Source organism: Aquarana catesbeiana, linkage group LG02 (genome assembly GCF_042186555.1).
Source record: "Aquarana catesbeiana isolate 2022-GZ linkage group LG02, ASM4218655v1, whole genome shotgun sequence".
NCBI classification, from domain to species: Eukaryota; Metazoa; Chordata; class Amphibia; order Anura; family Ranidae; genus Aquarana; species Aquarana catesbeiana.
In genome coordinates, this window is record NC_133325.1 from 671,329,145 (window position 1) to 671,345,373 (window position 16,229).

Here is a 16,229-nt window from a genome sequence, read left to right on the forward strand (position 1 = left end):
GGTTTAAGTCAGGGCTCCGGCTGGGCCATTCAAGAACAGTCACAGAGTTGTTATGCAGCCACTCCTTCGCTATTTTAGCTGTGTGCTTAGGGTCATTGTCTTGTTGGAAGGTAAACCTTTGGCCCAGTCTGAGGTCCTGAGCACTCTGGAGAAGATTTTCGTCCAGGATATTCCTGTACTTGGCCGCATTCATCTTTCCCTCGATTGCAACCAGTCGTCCTGTCCCTGCAGCTGAAAAACACCCCCACAGCATGATGCTGCCACCACCATGCTTCATTGTTGGGACTGTATTGGACAGGTGATGAGCAGTGCCTGGTTTTCTCCACACATACCACTTAGAATTAAGGCCAAAAAGTTCTATCTTGGTCTCATCATACCAGAGAATCTTATTTCTCACCATCTTGGAGTCCTTCAAGGTTTTTTTAGCAAACTCCATGCAGGCTTTCATGTGTCTTGCACTGAGGAGAGGCTTCCGTAGGGCCACTCTGCCATAAAGCCCCGACTGGTGGAGGGCTGCAGTGATGGTTGACTTTATACAACTTTCTCCCATCTCCCGACTGCATCTCTGGAGCTCAGCCACAGTGATCTTTGGGTTCTTCTTTACCTCTCTCACCAAGGCTCTTCTCCCCCGATAGCTCAGTTTGGCCGGACGGCCAGCTCTAGGAAGGGTTCTGGTCGTCCCAAACGTCTTCCATTTAAGGATTATGGAGGCCACTGTGCTCTTAGGAACCTTAAGTGCAGCAGAATTTTTTTGTAACCTTGACCAGATCTGTGTCTTGCCACAATTCTGTCTCTGAGTTCTTCAGGCAGTTCCTTTGACCTCATGATTCTCATTTGCCCTGACATGCACTGTGAGCTGTAAGGTCTTATATAGACAGGTGTGTGGCTTTCCTAATCAAGTCCAATCAGTATAATCAAACACAGCTGGACTCAAATGAAGGTGTAGAACCATCTCAAGTATGATCAGAAGAAATGGACAGCACCTGAGTTAAATATATGAGTGTCACAGCAAAGGGTCTGAATACTTAGGACCATGTGATATTTCTGTTTTTCTTTTTTAATAAATCTGCAAAAATGTCAACAATTCTGTGTTTTTCTGTCAATATGGGGTGCTGTGTGTACATTAATGAGGAAAAAAATGAACTGAAATGTTTTTAGCAAATGGCTGCAATATAACAAAGAGTGAAAAATTTAAGGGGGTCTGAATACTTTCCGTCCCCCACTGTGTGTGTGTGTGTATATATATATATATATATATGTGTGTGTGTGTGTATATATATATATATATATATATGTGTGTGTGTGTGTGTGTGTGTGTGTATATATATATATACTATATAGATACTGCCTGCAGCTTTCCTTATACTGTTACTTAGTTACTTATGCCTGACAATATCTCTGAAACCAAAAATGGCTGCAATGTAACAAAGAGTGAAAAATTTAAGGGGGTCTGAATACTTTCTGTCCCCCACTGTGTGTGTATATATATATATATATATATATATATATAAATTACTGTTAACAGATACTGTATGTGTGCAAAATATATTTATATAAATTATTATTATATAAATTATTCCTGTGGCACGGAACATTTATTCTCTCATTCAGTTTAAACCATTAATAGGCACATCAGTATACAGGCTGTTTCCTTAGCACACACAGCCCACACCTTTTCCTGACCTCTGCTGTTAGACAGATGTTGAGGAACAATGAGCCAAGTGTACAGAGAAGAATGGTGCAAAAGGGGAACATGCTGTAATTGTAAACATGTACACTGCCTTTGCTAGCAGTTCCCAGCAAGCAGTCTGTGGCTGGTGTCTTTAGAACTAGAAGCCAGCAGGTGCAATAACTTGGGAAATATGAGCTGTAAAGTATGTCTCTTGTCACGTTCTCTTCCTTGCCCCTTTACTTTACTGAAAATGTCTATATGAAGAATGGTTGTGTGCACACTGCTTTAACTTCTATGCCTGTCACTGGCTGAATAGACTCTTCATTTTAGGGATCATACCGTTATCTTAGACAGAAGACCTTTGAAGAATCATTATGATGAGGATCTAAAATTACTGTGTGTATCTAATTTCCATCCTAGCACTTATCTCTTGCATCTGATGACCTTGCTACCTTGGACCCTATAGTTGCCTTTAACCTTATGTTTTGGGTGGCCCTTCATTTAAGTTTGAAAATATGTGTTCCATATTTCTAACTCTATTCTTACCTTAAAGTGAACCTGTGATTTGCCCATGCAACAGGTTCAATTAACGGCTGCCCTCTCCAACTGTGTTTACTAACCACTCCTTCACTCCCCTACTACCCCAATCTCACTTCACCCAGCCACCAGGGGTGAGCAGAAATATTCAGTAGTTTTAGGTATGTGGAGAATGTGATTTATGCCCATTCCTTCCACATGACTGGTGCTTTGTTATTGACCTAGTTCTGTGAGGGAGGTGAGGTTGGAGTCCCCTGCACTGCATGGAATAAATCACAGGTTTACGTTAAGCCTACTGCAGTCATACCTATACAGTATGTAGTGGAGCAAATTAGATATGTTGCAGCATACATAAGCATATACCGTACATAAGCATATACCAAGCGGCTGCAGTTCTGCAGCATCCAGCAGTAAATTGCTAATACTAGTTAATCCAATAGCAGGGGAATATAAAAAAATCAAGCTTTAGATAAACTGAAGATTCTTCTGACATTTGTTTGAATTTACTTTTAAGCTCTACCCTCAAACCCAGGCGGTTGCTCCTGGCAGGCATGGTAGCATTCTAGAACTATATACCATACACAAGCATAACTAGCAATCAGCAACATGATGTGTAAGTAATTGTTTGCTGCCTATGGTAACTCTGTCACACTTGGCCATGTTTTGTGTTGGCTATGCAGAACTTGAGCCCTTGTCTCACACCAGTGGGTCCATTGGTTATGACTCAAATAGGCTTAACTTTTTAAATAATGATGTAATTATCATAAACTGGCTACAGGAAGCTAGTAGCTAAACAGTATTCTCTTTCACGCTGCCCTCCCCACTGAGTTTATTTGAAGGGGATCCAGCTGCAGTGTAATTTATTTAGTTCACCTATTCCACAGTGGTTGTCCGCTTACAAGGTATAAGGGGGCCTATACTGCAGCCTCCTATTTCATCAAGGAGTTGCCTATAATGTTCAGTATATGTCAGTCCTGGAAAGGACTGTCAGAGTCTACAGACATACTAGAGGATATAATGGTCAGAGAATGTAGACATGTTACAGATTTGATTGAAGAATGAACTAATGCTGCAGAAGGAATTGAGAAACTAAGGACATGGTGTATGAGGCTAAAGATCACTGACATTACTCATTTACAAATACAAGGCTTTCACTACTAAATATTGGGTTCCACATAACAAGTACCGAAGTGCCACATGTGGCCCCTGGGCCACATGTTGGGCACAGGAACCTATGGCATATTTTCATATGTGTTACCAAAACTGGCCTATATTAATGGTTTTCATCAAACTACACAGCGCAAACAGCATGCACAGTTTATTTGGCCTGCAATGTCATCCAAGCAAGCAATCTCAGCTGCAATAGAGTAGAGTGTACAAGCCCGATAACATTCAATGAGCGGAGATAAGGTATGGCATACTCTTTTGTGGGTGCTAAGAATTATGTACAGGCTTCACCTGTAGTGTTTACAATAATCAATTAATCAGGATTGTCTATGTAGAAAGAAATCATTATGAACATAGAAATGATAAAAACTAACAATAATGGGGAAATTACAGTGAATAAAAACTTTTTTTTTACAAATTAGGATTTGCATATGTATTCCTAATTGTCCATCTGTATATAGAAATACCTTTGATGTATTCTAAAGGCTGAGCTTCATTGACCAGGCGATAGTCTTCAGCATTCCAGGTTTCAGTTGACATATAACATTTTGGCAGTATAATGTTTTGTCTGTCTCTAATCTTGAATGCTTCACAAGCAGCCTACAATACACACAAGAAAGTCAAAGGACAATGTCACACTGATTTAACAGTATTAAAGTATTAAAGTGAAAGTCAAGGCAAGCTGGTGGAGCTCCCTACTATATATATTTATATACTATATATATATATATATATATATATATATATATATATATATATATATATATATATATATATATAGTATTATTACACTACACTACATTATTTACTACAGTAAACTAGAAAAATGGTATAGCTTAATCCATTCTTGTTTTCATATAGTGATTACGCTTTATTACTTACTATTATTTACTATCTTTTTGGGGTATAGGAAAGATAGGGGAGTGCAGGGGTAAATACATTTTTGAAAAATTATTTTATAAACATTGGGTTTGATTTACTAATGTCAAGTGAGTTGTTCACTTTGCAAGAGAAGTTGCACTTTGCAAGGGAGTTTTTCCCAGAGCTAAGTGAATGTAGTCAAGTTTCACTTTGCAATGAATACCCAATCACATGCAAAAAAAAAACATTTTTGTTTGGAAATGATTGGGTATTGGAAATCAGTCCAGCTTTACCTTATTTACTAAGCTCTGGGCTTAGCTGTAAAGGGCAGCTTCCCTTACAAAATGAACAGCCTATTCAACTTAAAACGTAACATAAAACAACCCTAATATGTCACATTGATATCATCATCTACCAGCATGCTCCACTGAGTTCCCAACATCTGAATCATGGTCATGGATCCCCCACCTCGCTTTCAGCCACCCTCTGCACTGCTCACAGCTCCCCTATGCTGCACCACTCCCAGCCCCCTAAGCTCACAATTAGGATGATGCATTCAAGTTTCTTCAGAACTGCAAAGAGAAGATGCTGGTTTGAAAAGACTTCTAGCCTAGCTACAGATATAGACTTTTATTATAAATTTTGACTGGATTTTCTGACTTCGGTACTCAATATTTCCGGGACAGTATTAGCATGTTTCCCTGTTGATTTGAATTGTTACCTTAAATGTTTGAACAGCCCATGACAAAAAAGATTCTTCTTGTCCATTAAGCTCATCTCCTTCACCAGTTGGACTAATCTGGGAGGCGCCAAGCTGTACCATCCTCTGGTCCAAAGTATGAGCAAAAGCACAAAACTGTGGATACATGCTGGAGCCAAGTCCAAAAATTGCATACCTGGTAGAAAAAAGCAGTATTTATGACATATTTCTTCTTACAACTTATTAGACAATTTCTCTTTTAGTGAAGTTATAAGTTATATGTGGACATATGGCTGCAGCCCCACTCCTGAGATCTTCACTGTGCAACCCTGCCAGGTGCCACACGGCTTTTTCTCTAAGACTGTCTTTTCCAGGTCCTGCCGTCCATGATTATTCCTTGAATGTCTCTGTACTACATTTGGAAGGGAATGACTGGGAGATGATGACAAGCATGTTTGGCAGGTGCAGAACCTGGACAGTGAAAACTCAGTAGTGAGGCTGCAGGCCATTAAATACAAGGAATTTACTGTGTGTGGGGTCTATAGGACAGCCTTGCTAAAAGTGATTTAAAATAAATTAACATTAATCAATTACAGTACATTTCAACATTTTTTTTAACCCGGAACTGGTATTTTCCTTTCACGTTTTATAATTCCCACATTCTTCAGTTTACCACCTATCCGGGATTTCTTTAGATGGAGTCATTACTTTGGCAGTACTCTTCAACTGGCTAATGTTGGGCATTTTCCAATCAAATCTACAAGTGTTGGCAGATTAGGTTCACCTTCATATGGAACATGTGACTTGATCAATTGTCTTTATTAAAAGTGTAGGTTCAATGGGTGTCATGTTCCTAGCTTCACTATCTAGCAGGTCTAAATGACCTGGAACCAATGCAGCCATGGAAATCTGAACATTTTGACCTCTTATTTTACATGCTTGTTTCGAGTCAGTGTACCCCTAGAACTAGAATACAAGTATATACTGCAGAACAGATGTTCCCACATTCAACAAACTATTACTCTAAGTGTAATGCTACCACTGGAGGAGCCGCTTGGTAAGATGGGTCCTCTGTTCTGCAACAACTCTTTAAGCTGCACGTTCCCCACTGACAAACATGTGTAATTTAAACATTAGTATACTACCACTCTATAATAGTACACAGAAAATAGGCCTTTTGAAGGTAGGTTAAGTAGATGTATTATGGAAAGGCAAGTAAGACAATACATAAAACAATAAACAAGGCAATGAATACATTAGATTAACTAACAGGAATATTAGCTTCACCTATGACCATTAACTTACACCACAAAAAAGCTAACCCCCATTACGCTAGTATACACAGCACTGGTATGAAGAGTATCAACCATGAAAGCATGAATGGCACAAAGTAAAGCCTCATTATAACTCTTGGTCTTAGCTGTTAAAAAAAAAACTCTGAGTGTACTCTACACATACACACCTAAGAGTGGGGGGGTGTACATGTTCCTGAGAAGGGTACCCCTGCAAAGTACCTGGTGCCTTAAATATCAGACTAAAGCTGGCTAACCTTGGAGCCTGTCTGTAAGGTGGTGCACGTGAAATTATCCCTTTAGGTAAGGGGCAGTCTCTATTGGCGTTAATTGTGGGCAGTAAGAGATTAGGCTGGGCTGTTCCGTTCACCACTCTTGGTATACAATGGATCCAGTCCCATACACTGGATGGTCAGTTGTCCCAGAAGGCTCAGTCCTCACAATCAGGTCCTCACTGGCTGTAGGCACACATGACAACAGGTTTCCCAGCCCAATATACAATGGCACATACAAACAATCTATTCCTATGAAAAACACTCCTATAAAACCAAAGATCTTTAAAATGTACATAATAAAACTAAAGAGGAATGTTTCCAACACCTTGTTGAATCTATGCCACAAAGAATTAATGCAATTCTGGAGTCAAAAGGGGGTCCAACCCAGTACTAGCAATGTGTACAGTGAATGTCACCATGTACAGTAAGTGAACATTTGAGGAATCAAGTGAGCTGCCATTGTGGACTTCTTTTTTAAAAATTCAGGTTCTGAGGCTATCCTGGCTTCATGATCTATAGTGACATGATAGCATTGTGCAGTTGCTGCAGATTTGTCAGCTGCACTTCCATGATGCAAATCTCCCATTCCACCACATCCCAAAGGTGCTCTATAGAACTGACATCTGGTGACTGTGGAGGCCATTGGAGTACAGTGAACTCATTGTCATGTTCAAGAAACCAGTGGTGAGATGATTTGAGTTTTGTGACATGGTGCATTATCCTGCTGGAAGTAGCCATCAGAAGATGAGTTCACTGTAGTCATAAAGGGATGGACATGGTCAGAATCAATACTCAGGTAGGCTGTGGCATTTAAACGATGCTCAATTGGTACCAAGGGGTCCAAAGTGTGCCAAGAAAATATCCCCCACACCATTACACCACCAACACCAGCCTGAACCATTGATACAAGACAGGATGGATCCATGCTTTCATGTTGTTTACGCCAAATTTTGACTCTACCATTGGAATGTCGCAGCTAAAATGAAGACTCAGACCAGGCAACATTTTTCCAATCTTCTGTTGTCCAATTTTGGTGCCAATTTTGAACTGTAGCCTCAGTTTCCTGTTCTTAGCTGAAAGGAGTGGTACTCTGCTGCTGTAGCCCATCTTTTTCAAGGTTCGATGTGTTGTCTATTCAGAGATGGAATTCTGCATACCTTGGTTGTAACGAGTGGCTATTTGAGTTAATGTTGCCTTTCTATCAATCAAAACCAGTCTGTTCATTCACCTCTGACCTCTAACATCAACAAGACATTTTCATTCACACAACTGCCGCTCACTGGATATTTTCTCTTTTTCGGACTATTCTCTGTAAACCCTAGAGATGGTTGTTTGTAAAAATCCCAGTAGATCAGCAGTTTTTTAAATACTCAGGCCAGCCCATCTGGCATCAACAATCATGTTATGTTCAAAGTCACCTAAATCCCCTTCTGATGCTCAGTTTGAAATTCAGCAAGTCGTCTCCACCACGTCTAGATGCCTAAATGCATTGAATTGTTGCCATGTGATTGGCTGATTAGCCATCTGTGTTACCAAGCAATTGAACAGATGTACCTAATAAATTGGCCGGTGAGTGTAGATTGCAATAATGATTGTTTGAAGGCCTTTTTTTTCCCATCCTTAATTAGACTTACAGCATGATAAGGAGGAACCATACAGAAGTGACAAATGTAAATACATTGTTACATATATAATTTTTACATACCTTACTTTACTATGGAGTTGTTTCAGATTAAACAGTGATTTCTTGAATGTCTAATAAGAAAAAGTAAAAGGTCAGAAATATATCTTGTATCTAGCTTTACTATCTATCTATCTATCTATCTATCTATCTATCTATCTATCTATCTATCTATCTATCTATCTATCTATCTATCTTCTCTCTGGCCAAGGCACATTCCCCTGACTGGATCATCATTCATGTATAGGTGCCCAGGCCAAATTTAGCACCAACAGCATTGGGTTGGTCAACCTAGGTAACTTTGCAATAACACTATGCTTAATCTGCACACCTAAATAATTTGTATGTGTTTGTTTTAGGAACCCATAAGGCTGTTGTTATTTCATACACTTTTATTTTAAAGCAGAACTTCAACCAAAAGGGGAAGTTCTGCTTGGTTTTTTTTAGCGGGTACCTGACTTTGACCGGTACCCACTCTCACTTCCAGCTCAGATCTGAGCTGGAAGTTCACCTCCATCCCCCCACCCCCCCGCTTCCCCCACAGTCTTCTGGGACACATCACAGGTCCCAGAAGACTACGGGACCAAAGGAGCAGCGTGGCTCGTGCATGCGCAGTAGGAACCTGGCTGTGAAGCCGCAACGCATCGCTTCCTATTTCCCTTACTAGAGATGCCGAAGCCTGCACCTGAAGCCAATTGAATAATCGGATTGTGTGAGGACATTGCTGGATCCCTGGACAGGTGAATGCCCTATACATTAAAAGTCAGGAGCTACAGTATTTGTTGGGGGGAGCCTGTAACCGCTCTTTAAGCTGGCAATTAACAAATAATCAGGGTTAACAAATAATCAGTGAGTGTGCTGCCTTCCATAAGATGGTGCCCTTTGCACCTGCCCAGTAAGATTGGCTATTACAGTGCACCACCCTGTGATAGGCAGTCTAATGGCAGAGAGCATTGATCCATCAGGTTTTTTTACCTTTTTGTTCAGCCAGTACCAGGCCTCAGACTGGACAATAGCTAACCTCACTGGGCAATGTTCATAAAAACTGCAAGAAGGCAAAACTGAAATCAGGTTCGATTTTCAAGAGGATCTGAGAAAATATAATTAAGGATGTGATTGCTTACTATGAGCAACAAATAGCTTTTCCTTTTTCCAGTCTTTATGAATTTGGTACCTGCTGCTGAACCCCCCAGAGCAAAAAATTATCTACGGCCCGGGTGCACCAGCTTTAGAAAATCTCACCCAGTGTATTACTGGATTTTAAACAGGTTAGGCATTTACAGTATCTCACAAAAGTGAGTACACCCCTCACATTTTTGTAAATATTTTATTATATCTTTTCATGTGACAACATTGAAGAAATGACACTTTGCCAAAATGTAAAGTAGTGAGTCTACAGCTGGTATAATTGTGTAAATTTGCTGTCCCCTCAAAATAACTTAGCAAACAGCCATGTCTAAACCGCTGGCAACAAAAGTGAGTACACCCCTAAGTGAAAACATCCAATTTGCACCCAATTAGCCATTTTTCTCTCCCCGGTGTCTTGTGACTTGAGCAGGTGTGTTCAATTTGGTGTTATCGTTCTCACTCTCATACTGGTCACTGGAAGTTCAACATGGCACCTAATGGCAAAGAACTCTCTGAGGATCTGAAAAAAAGAATTGTTGCTCTACATAAAGATGGCCTAGGCTATAAGAAGATTGCCAACACCCTGAAACTGAGCTGCAGCATGGTGGCCAAGACCATACAGTGGTTTAACGGGACAGGTTCCAATCAGAACAGGCCTCGCCATGGTCGACCAAAGAAGTTGAGTGCACGTGCTTAGCGTCATATCCAGAGGTTTTCTTTGGGAAATAGACGTATGAGTGCTGCCAGCATTGCTGCAGAGGTTGAAGGGGTGGGGGGGCCAACCTACCAGTGCTCAGACCTTACACCGCACACTGTATCAAATTGGTCTGCATTGCTGTCGTCCCAGAAGCAAGACTCTTCCAAAGATGATGCACAAGAAAGCCGGCAAACAGTTTGCTTAAGACGAGCAGACTAAGGACATGGGTTACTGGAACCATGTCCTGTGGTCTGATGAGACCAAGATAAACTTATTTGGTTTAGATGGTGTCAAACATGTGTGGCGGGAACCAGGTGAGGAGTACAAAGACAAGTGTGTCTTGCCTAAAGTCAAGCATGGAGGTGGGAGTGTCATGGTCTGGGGCTGCATGAGTGCTGCCAGCACTGGGGAGCTACAGTTCATTGAGGGAACCATGAATGCCAACATGTACTGTGACATACTGAAGCAGAGCATGATCCCCTCCCTTTGGAGACTGGGCCGCAGGGCAGTATTCCAACATGATAAAGACCCAAAACACACCTCCAAGATGACCACTGCCTTGCTAAAGAAGCTGAGGGTAAAGGTGATGGACTGGCCAAGCATGTCTCCAGACCTAAACTCTATTGAGTATCTGTGGGGCATCCTCAAACGGAAGGTGGAGGAGCGCAAGGTCTCTAACATCCACCAGCTCTGTGATGTCGTCATGGAGGAGTGGAAGAGGACTCCAGTGGCAACCTGTGAAGCTCTGGTGAACTCCATGCCCAAGAGGGTTAAGGCAGTGCTGGAAAATAATGGTGGCCACACAAAATATTGACACTTTGAGCCCAATTTGGACATTTTCACTTAGGGGTGTACTCACTTTTGTTGCCAGCTGTTTTGACATTAATGGCTGTGTGTTGAGTTATTTTGAAAGACAGCAAATTTACACTGTTATAAAAGCTGTACACTCACTACTTTACATTGTAGCCAAGTGTCATTTCTTCAGTGTTGTCACATGAATAGAATAAAATATTTACAAAAATGTACTCACTTTTTTGAGATACTGTATGTTTTAAAGAGGCCAGCTTGAAGTGATCTATCAGGACTTAATTTTCTGAGTAAAGTTTGACCTTAATATACCATTGAAGGTGTTTTGTTATATCTGTTTAAGGCACATTTTGAGTGCACAAAATACCTGCTGATTTTGCCAGAAAGCTTGTGAGCTGATAACTTCCTGTGCTTTCTGTTGTTGCAGCATGCTTAAAGGGATGCAGCATGGGGAAATCTGAATGCATTGCCGAGATGTACAAAAAAGTTTTTTGTTTTTATTTTTGCCTATATATACGCTTTAATAGAGCAGATGAGCACTACTGCCTACATTTTTGTCAGTAAAGCCTCCAGCCTGCATGTGATCTCTATGTCAGAGCTGAATTAGTGGTTCTCTGATTGGTTCCTGATCGTCGGTGGGTACCCCAGCTGTCAGGAACAGCCTAGATCAGGAGCGAGGAGCAGCACAAAGTGTCAGGGAAGGACGTTTACCAATGTATCCTTGACATGGGTTACCATGCTGGGAAACACTGGTAAACAGATTGTGGGTGGGAAGAGGTTAATTGCCGACCGGTTCCTGTACATATACGTCGGCACTTTAAAGATGGACATCTTGGTAACGGCAGCAGTTGCTGCCATAACCGAGATATCCATCTTTTCAGCCGGCGGTCCTGTTTACGAAAATGATGGTCTCTGTGGTGGATTTGCAGTGAGATCACTGTTATCGGCGGCGGGAGAGGGGCCCCTCCCTTCCCGCTGCTTTCCCAAGCTCTCTGCCGCTTACCAGAGCCGTCGACAGCGACGGAGGCGATCAGGACCTATCCATGGCAGGGTATGGCGATGAGTAAGGGGAAGATGGCCCCCACCCGTCTCCATACCATAGCAGGGGGGAAGCGACGTCAAAACGTCACTTCTGCCTATACGTCTTAAAGGCACATTTTTTTGTTGTCATTTTACATTGTAGCCAAGTGTCATTTCTTCAGTGTTGTCACATGAATAGAATAAAATATTTACAAAAATGTACTCACTTTTTTGAGATACTTTATGTTTTAAAGAGGCCAGCTTGAAGTGATCTATCAGGACTTAATTTTCTGAGTAAGTCCAAATATGAGATCTGAGGACTTTTTGACCCCAGATCTCATATTTAAGAGGACCTGTCATGCTTTTTTCTATGACAACGGATGTTTACATTCCTTGTAATAAAAGTGACCCCAATTTAAAAAAAAAAAAAAAAAAACATTGTAAAAATAAATAAAATCAAGTAAAATAAATAAGGAAAAAAAAATTTTTTAAAGCACCCTGTCCCGACGAGCTCGCGTGCAGAAGCAAACGCATACGTGAGTAGCGCCCGCATATGAAAACTGTGATCAAACCACACATGTGAGGTATTGCCACGATAATTAGAGCGAGAGCAATAATTCTAGCCCTAGACCTCCTCTGTAACTCAAAACATGCAACCTGTAGAATTTTTTAAACATCTCCTATGGACATTTTTAAGGGTAAAAGTTTAAAGCCATTCCATGAGCGGGCGCAATTTTGAAGCGTGACATGTTGGGTATCAATTTACTGAGCGTAGCATTATCTCTTACAATATAAAAAAATTGGGCCAACTTTACTGTTGTCTTATGTTTTTATTCAAAAAAGTGAATTTTTTCCAAAAAAAAGTGCGCTTGTAAGCCGCTGCGCAAATACGGTGTGACAAAAAGTATTGCAATGACCGCCATTTTATTCTCTAGGGTGTTAGAAAAAAATGTATAATGTTTGGGGGTTCTAAGTAATTTTCTAGCAAAAAAAAACTTGTTTTTAACTTGTAAACACCGAATCTGAAAAAGAGGCTTGGTCTTTAAATGGTTAAAGGTAAAAGCTACATTTTTATCTCGAACTTATTCATGCTTGTAAAGTTACTGATTGGTCTACTTTAACTACCTTATATGCTGCTTAGCCTTTATCAAGCCAGTAAACACTTGTGGTCATAATAAGAGCTCCAGAATTTAGACATCAAAAAACATTTAAAGATATTTCAGAACATTTTATTCCGAATTTGGTAAAGAGAATTCCAAGCCAAGGGACTTTTAGGAGCTAAACTCAACAAAACAGTTGAATCGCGTTGGTCTATTTGTTTAAAATCTAGGATTTAGACCTGGATCAGTATTCTGTAGTTTTCAGTCTTTAATGGGCATTTTTTTCTATAAATGTTTAAGTAATTGTACAGGAAACGTATTTTGCTCACAGCAAAAATAAAATGTTTGCTTTTATATTCTTAAGTGTGTTAGAAAAACAGCAATATATGAGTGCTACACCTATTTCCTGTGCTCTTTTACATAAATGTTTGTATTTTTATGTCATTGTTCTTTAAGTGCTGATTTTCATTATTTGACTTCCATCCAAACATTTATATGAAGCTTACCTCCCCATTACCAGGGCAGTCACCATTTCCAAATGTACTTGTAACTATTAGAAGGAGAGTTTCTTTGTCCAGATTGCTGATATTGTAATCATGCATACAGATAACCTAAAAGAACACAAATATTTAGTCAATTAATATTTCAATGAATATTTCAAATGAATGCCTATCACTGAGGGTTGGCACTAACATTAACATGGTATGGTGGGAGACTTAGAAGATTTAGACATGTTCTAGAAGGATTATGAATGGTTTAGTTGGTGTTTTTCTTGAGATATCAATCTGTGAATATTGGCCCAGAACTAAACATAAAATAGCCATAACCACAGCTAAAACAGATATCATGTACTCCAGATTATTTTCATTGACATAAGAACAGGGGTGATATCAATAATACCTGGAATCAGTGCTAGTTTAGTCAACTAAAACGTCTAAAACATTTTAGCCGACTAAATGAATATTATTTTAGTCAACTAAAATACGATTAAAACTAAAGCAACTGAAATTACTAAAATACGACTAAAAACTAAAATGGCATTTTAGCCAAAAGACTAAAATGGGACTAAAATTAAAATGCCATTTTAGTCTAAAGACTAAGACTAAAACTAAATTGAAATTTGACTTCAAAATTAACACTGGTCTGTAGTGCATGTTCATACCTCAATGTAATAATAAATAACATATTAGATTTTTCACTTCAGCAGTATATGAGTTTGCAAATTGTAGAGAATTATTAACTAATGCATTACAATTGAATTACACCCATTAGATTTTAGACGTCTAAAATGAGTTTTAGTCGACTAAAATGTACTGGAGATTTAGTCAACTAAATACGACTAAAACTAAAACAATTGCAGAAGACTAAAATGGGACTAAAACTGAATTGAAATTTGCTGCCAAAATGAACACTGCCTGGAATAAGGCCTGCTTTACTGAAAGCCTTTAGGTCACCATGCCATTTATTATACTGAAACATTTTGAACATTCATACTGTTTATATAGTGGATGTTTCTTCAGGTAAGCTCCATACTGCCTAGCCCCAGCTAAAATGTGTTTTTTTTTTAGTTTTGCATAAGGCAGGCAGAAGGTAACATTTCTGTCAGATTTATTTTTACTATATGTGGCTTCCTCTCCCCCTGACTCCTATTCAAGTGTAGGGCTATGTTCCCTTACTCCTGCTTACTTAATAACCCTGTAGAAAATTGGGCTCATGGATTTCATGTATTGCATCGTTTGCCAGTTAAACTGTGGACAGAGCTCCACAATGCCATGAAGTGTATACAGGAAGTTCTGTATGTCTTGTTCACTGACAAACCCCTTGCGAGTTTGCCCTTAGTTGTTGGGATCAGGCTCTGACCAAAGAGCTGAACCCTGATCTGGAAGGTTCCTTGAGAAGCCTTCCTGTCCAGGGAGAGGAGCTGTTGAGAATGCTGTGTATCTAGACTATGGCCACAGGACTGGAGCTCAAATTTAGAGGGTGTGACCTTCTTTATGCAGGCTGTGTGCCTGGAGGCCATGTGGGCCTGAGGTATTCTTGTTAAAGTCAGACTATTGGAACATAGAACCACTTGAACCTGTTGTTTTTTTACTTATGTGCTCCAGTAGAAACTGTGTGATGCTCCTGCATACTGAGAACCACCCAGTGGTTGCTTGCAGTGGAGCTGTAGGAACCCCATGAAGACATCAGGTTTTCCATCTCCTCCTATCCTATTCTAGCTCAAGTTTGCAATAAAGCACTGAAACTATGTTTTCAAGTCCAAACCTTCAATTCTTTGCAAGAAAAAGTAAGTGACTGATCCTAGAGACAAGGAAATCCTAAGGAGGAGTCCCACTTGTAAACTCCAGACAGTTTTAGGTGGAGGCACTAAACACTCAGGACAATAGTTATTACTACAACTTAGCAGAGGGTCTGGATTCCGGTTACCCCAATTTGACACAAGTCATACCTTCAGCCATTTAAATCAAAGGATTACCACACAGACTAGTCAACACCAAAGGATAGGAATATATAACTAGTACAGGGTGGTTTCACAAATTTCACACTTCCCATCCTGTTCTTAGACAAACAACATGTACATATTCCATGGTGACTGGATAAAAGTGACCCATTTAAACATTACAGAACAAGTCCAGTTTAATGTGACTAACTATCACTAGCCACAATAAGAGGTAATTTCTAATGTAATTCAATAAGCTCCTGGTGAAAGGCAGAAGAATGGTGTGCCCAAAACGCTTCATTGTCAAGGTATACTGTATGTCTATTCAAGGTTGCAGTTGTTATTACTAATTTTTTATTGAACCCTGTTAGTCTTTTTTATTGCTGTCTACGCATTAGGAGGAATTCACTTCCTGTTCCATTGACACAAGGTCACATCCTGATATAAGAGGGTGCTTTGAGCCAGAAAGGGTGAAATATCTCCCGAGTGGAGATATGGACAACAAAAAGCCTGACAAACATTCTAACCCCTCATCACTCTAATAAATAAGGTGCCTTTATTGCTGTTTGTATCTCTGTCTTGTTTTAGGTCCCTGTGATAGAAGCATAGGAAAGAAGAGAAAAACTCCACAAAGGGAACACATAGCAATCACCACCTTACAGACATATCAAAACAAACAAAAAAAAAGAAGTTTGGGATGGATCTTGGCTTTAAAAACCTCAGAATGCTGATAGGTTACCTTTCTTATCTCATTAAGCCTGGCATTTACCAATCAGTCTTGTGCTCTAGAAGATTTATTTCTTACTGTGTTTATGCTAATTATAGTATGACCAACTAGAACTCTGCTATGAA

General features: G+C 39.9%; 1 protein-coding gene across 1 annotated transcript in view; it reads right to left on the reverse strand.

Annotated features, from left to right (window-relative positions):
* Window positions 1–16,229, reverse strand: part of NOS2 (nitric oxide synthase 2) — a 150,731-nt gene that overhangs the window by 22,026 nt on the left and 112,476 nt on the right. Inside the window, exons 15-18 of the mRNA XM_073616679.1 lie at window positions 13,444–13,548; window positions 8,210–8,259; window positions 4,959–5,133; window positions 3,844–3,976 (exon numbers count right to left, since the gene is read on the reverse strand). Coding sequence (XP_073472780.1) covers window positions 3,844–3,976; window positions 4,959–5,133; window positions 8,210–8,259; window positions 13,444–13,548 — 463 coding nt within the window. The remainder of the gene's footprint in view (window positions 1–3,843; window positions 3,977–4,958; window positions 5,134–8,209; window positions 8,260–13,443; window positions 13,549–16,229) is intronic.